Source organism: Rhipicephalus microplus, chromosome X (genome assembly GCF_043290135.1).
Source record: "Rhipicephalus microplus isolate Deutch F79 chromosome X, USDA_Rmic, whole genome shotgun sequence".
Lineage (NCBI taxonomy): Eukaryota > Metazoa > Arthropoda > Arachnida > Ixodida > Ixodidae > Rhipicephalus > Rhipicephalus microplus.
The window spans coordinates 4,295,321-4,301,320 of record NC_134710.1 but is presented as its reverse complement, the minus strand read 5'-3'; the positions used below and the strand labels follow the sequence as shown (position 1 = coordinate 4,301,320).

Below are 6,000 nucleotides of genomic sequence, written 5' to 3'. Positions count from 1 at the left end.
GATTTAACAGATTTGACAGCAGAGCACCGACAAAGATTTTCAAAGGTTCCCGGTTGGACCACTCTGATGACTCATGATATAGAGCTTAGAGTTGAAGCCCACCAACTAACGTTGCAAAGCAGTAGGTGATGTAAAGCTTACAGATATTCACCACGCCACAAAAGATTGATGAGAAAAGCAGTCGATCAGATGGTGGTGCTTAAACTGACCGAACGAAGTGAAGGAACCTTCATGTCTCCAATGATAATTGTAGAAACTAACGGTGAATAGCCGTGGCCGTGCATCGATTACCGTAAACTCAACTCTTTGACTGTTACCAAAGTGTATCCCTTATGGCACGTAGAAGACTGTCTTGAAAAGATGAACAAAGCGAAGTTAATCTCTACGCTTGATTTAGTGCCAGGGTACTGGCAAGTGCCGCTAACAGATCATCCGAGCGAATTGGCTGTTTTCGTGACTCTTTTAGGCACCTTCCGGTCTTTGGTTCTCCCATTCGGTCTTAAAAACGCCCCCTTCGCCTTTTCGAGAGTGATGGATCAGGTGCTAACCGGAGCAGAGGCGTTCGCACTACCGTATCTGGACGACATCGCAGTATTCTCGACTACTTGGCCAGAGCACGTGAATCATCTGCGGGAGGTTCTAAGTAGGCCTAACTTTGAAAGCACAGAAGTACAAATTAGGTCACCCGGAAGTCGACTACCTAGGTCACAGTTTGGGTCAAGGGTATCAAAGCCCCCTTGATTTAAAGGATTGAAAGGTTATGCCACTCAAGGACTTCCCTTAGAAACGAAAACGGAGCTCCTTACTTTCTTGGGTATGGTAGCTAGGCTACTACCAACACTATATCAAGTGTTTCTCTCAGATAGCCAGCCCCCTTACGGACGCGCTAAAAAAAGCACGCTGCTAATCGCGTAAAATGGGACGAAGAAAAACAAGCTGCGTCTAATTCTTTGAAGGTCTCACCGCCAAGCCCGTAATGGCAAGCCCACAAAACTCATAACCGTTTCTTGTGCAGTGTGACGCAACGAAAAAGGAGCGGGTGTAGTTTTGAGTCAGGAAGACGAGCACGTTCATGAGCATCCCATTTTGTACTTAAGCCGAAAGTTGTCTGCTCGCGAACACGCTTACAGCATCATAGAAAAAGAATGAGCGTGTCTCGTTTCGGCTGTAGAAAAACTTTCCTGTTATTTCGGTGGTTCTGAATTCATTCACATCACGGATCATCACCCACTCACGTGGCTTCAACAGGTGTCCAAAGAAAACGGTAGGTTTTATGTTGAAGCCTCAGTTTTCAGCCGTATCGTTTACGGTTAAACATGAAGAATCGCTGCACGCAAATGCAGATGGCCTGAGCACGGCTTTCTTCCTCTCTCTGCGCCGGTCGTCATAGTGGCACTAAAGCCTTGGTTGAGAATTCATATGTAGCTGTAACTGTCACAGGTTCCAGATAGTCAATTTCGTTTCCACTTCGAAAGTTTCCAAAACACTCTGCGTATGAGAGTCTGGCCTGGCCGAGCTAGGCATTGTTTGTGGCTTTCGTGGAGGTGCTTGCTGTTTTGCCTATGCCCAGGACCCTGGCCCGGGACTCTTGAAATTGGCGACGCCTGGCAGTTTTCTGCCACGCCAGGCACTCCACGTTTCGACACATCGGCCTACGAGACTTCCGGACCCTGTGCACGATCCTAAGGGACGTACTCTTCGACTTGGACACCAACCACTGCGCCATCTGACCTCGGAGAGTCTGAGGCCACATCGCTGGATTCTTCCAGCCGTGGGTCACCATGTACTTCGACGCTTGTGTGCACCTCGAAGCTACCCGTCAGGAGCGCAGGCAGCTGAACTGGTGAAACTCCCCAAAAGTGCCACTACACTGAAAACTTCGATGAACTTTGCGAAACAAAAATTGACCAGTTCGTGTGCAGACGTTTCTTTCCCCCTTCGTGCTCTTCCGCGGAGAGGGGCCGTTGCGTTACTCACCGCTCGCCGCTTATCAGCCAGCACCAAAGTCTGGCTCCTCTGCTCCGGATGATAACCTGTGATCACCATGTGCCTTGACGTGCGTTCCCGCCCCCTTCGTTTACGGTGTGCCTTTATAATTGACTACGCACCATGCTGTGGGTCATTTTTTTTGTACACCTTCTTACGACAAGTATGCCGCATTCAAACTTAAGTTCTCCCTTCTCAGCGTATTTGATTGACATGTGGGGTTTAACGTCCCCAAACCACCATATGATTATGAGAGACACCATAATGGAGGGCTCCGGAACTTTGACCACGTGGCGTTATTTAGCGTGCACTTAAATCAGAGCACGCGGGCCTCAGCATTTCCGCTTCAATCGAAAATGCAGCCGCCTCAGCCGGTATTTCTCAGTGTCTTTCTCTCTCGGCTCGGAGCCCGTCTCGGCCAAACGTAACACCCTGCACTCGAATGATGTTCATCCCATCCCACCCTGTACCCCCTGCTTTGGGGTATTCCCGTGTGCTCCCAAAGGAAGTCTGCCTATCGCACGTTGTTTAATTTTTAATCTTGCTTGCACCTCCGATTTCAAGCCCAAGAATGCATTGCTGAACGTCAAACTTGGGACCATGACACTTTTCCAAATCCCTCTCACAACGTCCATAGTTCCATAGTGCCCTATTTTTCATTACAGCTGCATTCCTGTTACCCTTAGTTATTACGTATCTTTCGTGCTCCCTTAGGTACTCAGCCTCGTTTTTTAGCCATACGCCGTAATATTTGTATTTATCCACTATTTCTAGCGTGACCTCCTATTAGTTTTGCTCACTGCCCTCGCTATCATTGAAAATCATGAGTGCCAATTTTTCCCTACTGAACTTCGGATTTAACTTTTCTCTCTCATCACCGCTGATCTTCCTTGTTGTCGGCCATCAATACTATTTCATCTGCATACATCAATTCTGGTAATGACTGTTCCACGTGCTTTCATTGCTAGGCGAAAGAGAGGCTGAAGCCGAGTCGACTCCCGCATAATTTGGCTTCTATTTCTGTAGATACAGCAAAAATAACAAAGGTGACAAGGGACATCCCTGTCGAAGCCCGCGTTGTATCTCTATAGGTTTGGATACTTGTTTTCCCCATTTTATAACTACGTTGTTACTTTTTTAGATGTTCTTTAGAAGATTAGTTATTCCATCTTCCTCATCTAGTGTGTCCAGTATTCCCAACAAGTCTTCTTTAATCACACTATCGTAACCTCTCTTGATATCTAAAAATGCCAGCCACAGGGGCCTCTGTTATTTTTCTGCTATTTCAATACACTGCACCAATTAAAACAGATTGTCCTCAAACCTCCTTCGTTTATGAAACCAATTGTGCAGTTCTCTCAGCAGCCCGTCATCCTCTATTCATGCCTGCAGTCTTCCCTTTATAATGTGCATCACCAGCCTGCAAACTACTGATGTCACTGTTATAGGATGGTAGTTGTTTATATCAGCGTTGTCCCCTTTACTTTATAGATCGGGCTTACCCTGCTGAGTTTCCAACCATTGGGGGATTCGCCCTCTATTTTTGCTTTGCTTGCTGCGTCTCTTAATGTTTGCTTAGAGTTTGGCCCTAGTTTCTCTAAGAACCTAATTAGGATGCCGTCAGGACCTGTTCATGTGCAATTAGGAACCCTGTTCTCTGCCCTTTCTTACTCTCATTGTCCCAGTGGAGCAACTGTGCTAACCGGTACATCCTCATCTGGTATGGTGTATGTGGCGCTTCCCTGGTGCCTAAATTTTTCTGTCATCATTGTCTTTATATATTCCATTGCCTCATCCCCTTCTAGCCTGACCCTTTGAACTGTAGTTATAAACCTCTGTTTCATGCTTGTCTTATTACTCAGAGAATTGAGAGGGTTCCAAATCTTTGCAGCTGCCTTTTTATACTTTTTGTTTATTTCCGCCATCCATTGGGCTCCCTTTCTTCAAATCTTTTCACTGATCAAATCGGACGCTACCCTTCTGCAGCTCAAAAAGTTATCCAGTTTTTCTTTAGCATCATCTTCCGGTTCACCCATCCGTTTGGCATAACTATCTTCCCTGGAGGCTTTTTGACGTTTTACTATGACTCCCTTATCTTTCTCATCCCAGCAGCTCTCGGGGTTGCGTCTCCTTTTTCCGGTTGATTTTACTCCTATCTTAGCAAGCTGTGACTCACACAATCGAGTTCGATTTGTGTACGTTCACTCTGTTTTAGTATCCTCGGTGATTACTTTCTTAATATGTTTATATGTTATTTATATTTGGCTTTTTGAATGAATATTACCATGTGGTTGCTCATTACACCTCCTTCCCATTTTCTGGGTGCGTTGGCCGCGGCGCCATCTGACAGCTCGCAGCACAGCGCGCTCGCGAGACTGAACATTATCTGGCTGCTCAGGCGCACTCAGTGTCAACACCTGATTATTCTTACACCATGAAAGGAAGTGATGAATATGTATATTCATGAAGATTACGCTATAGGTTTATATGGTCGACCCAGTGAGCAGATATGGACAGGCGTTATTTTAATTATGCCATTGTGACGGAGAAAAAACCGGAAAACTGTGCGCTTACGCCTTGCCAAGTACAAAACATCACGTCAAAGACTAATGGAGGTATGTGCGAGTATGCACAAGCACTGCTTGTTCAATGAAAAGATTAAGCTTTCATTGGAGGTTCTGGAATGCCCGTTTATATAACACATAGCTGTAGCTCAGAGTTGCCAACTCGGCTGAAAGCTTTGTTGTAGTTAACAGGTGCAAAATTTATTTTTGTATAAGGCGCCTTACTCTGTCTTTTTAAAACTCTTATGCGCCCTGAGGGTAAAATATTCAAATAAATAAATAAATAAATAAATAAATAAATAAATAAATAAATAAATAAATAAATAAAATTGGTAGTATGCCGCCCAGCCTTTTTCTGAATTATGCTCGTTGTAACCTTTTGTTTACTAATTTTGAGGAGTAGATAACCACTGCGAGATATTTCGTATTCATTTTGCTATTAATTATCTTCCTCATTGGAGGTTCTGTCACAGAACAAAGCATTGCAAAAGTAAAAAATTTATTCATATTCTGTACAAGTTTACATCTTCGTGTCGCCTTCCGAAACCGGTGGTGCCTTTTCTGTACATGGATGCACAGAGGCTGGCTCGATGTATTTGTAGAAGCAGGCCATGACGCCGAACACCAGCATGTCCAGGGTCATGAGGCCGCTGTACATGAACGATTCGGATGACTGCAAAAGCACACAGCGTTTCAGCAATAATTCACGAGACACAATGACGCAGTACGCTCAAAATTGAAAATCAAATCCACAATAGGTTGATCAGAGCTTAATTCAATACAATTCAATCAGACAGCGACAGTTCTTCGGTAGTGTATTGTAATAGGAGATTTTTTGTTGGTTCCTCAATATCTTGGCGCAGCATACTCCAAAATAAGTGGTGTTTAGTGTTCGTCGTTTTCGCTTTCTAAGTTTGTGAGAAATTAACACGCTAAAGATGGCAAGGAGCTGGATACTTGTAGCGTGCTGGTGGAGGACAAATAGGAACGCTCGAAAATAACGCACAGGCATACGCAGGAACATCCATGAGCGTGATTATCTACAAATGGTAAAGATTGGGCGGTTTGTTCGATGTACTTGAACTGGTATAGTGCATAACGGGAAAGAAAAAAAAAAAAACAGCCGAGCCCACTGACATTAGAGGGCAGAGTGCTCTTTCCTCTGGCGTCGGTCTGCTTGGGCGTTTTTTCCCCGTTATATACTCTGTTTCATCACTTCGATTCGGCCAACGCCCCCTGTATTTAGGTGCTTGCCACATGAGAAGTAAAACAACTGCCACACCTTTTGCCTCCTTACTTTTGGAATGTTGTTGGTCACTAGCGTCACCTGTGGCGGATGGTGCAACAACGCAACACTTTGCATAGCCTCCGAAACAGTGGTGTACAGTTGCAGGTCTCGAGCAACTCTCGACTGACGCGCTCCTATGGCCGCAGGCGAAAAACGCTTAGC

The 6,000-nt window shown here is 45.1% G+C and overlaps 1 protein-coding gene and 1 long non-coding RNA gene across 7 annotated transcripts in view; one reads left to right on the top strand and one right to left on the bottom strand.

The window, feature by feature from the left end:
- LOC142777370 (uncharacterized) overlaps positions 1–6,000 on the top strand; it is a 104,077-nt gene that overhangs the window by 33,007 nt on the left and 65,070 nt on the right. The gene's annotated exons all lie outside the window — the stretch shown is intronic.
- The window catches only part of LOC119175625 (solute carrier family 15 member 1), a 441,245-nt gene continuing 440,277 nt past the window's right edge, over positions 5,033–6,000 (bottom strand). For all 6 annotated transcript variants that reach the window (XM_037426528.2, XM_075881704.1, XM_075881703.1 and 3 more), the window contains one exon: positions 5,033–5,223. In XM_037426528.2, the coding sequence (XP_037282425.2) occupies positions 5,071–5,223 (153 nt within the window). In that variant the 3' untranslated portion in view covers positions 5,033–5,070. The remainder of the gene's footprint in view (positions 5,224–6,000) is intronic.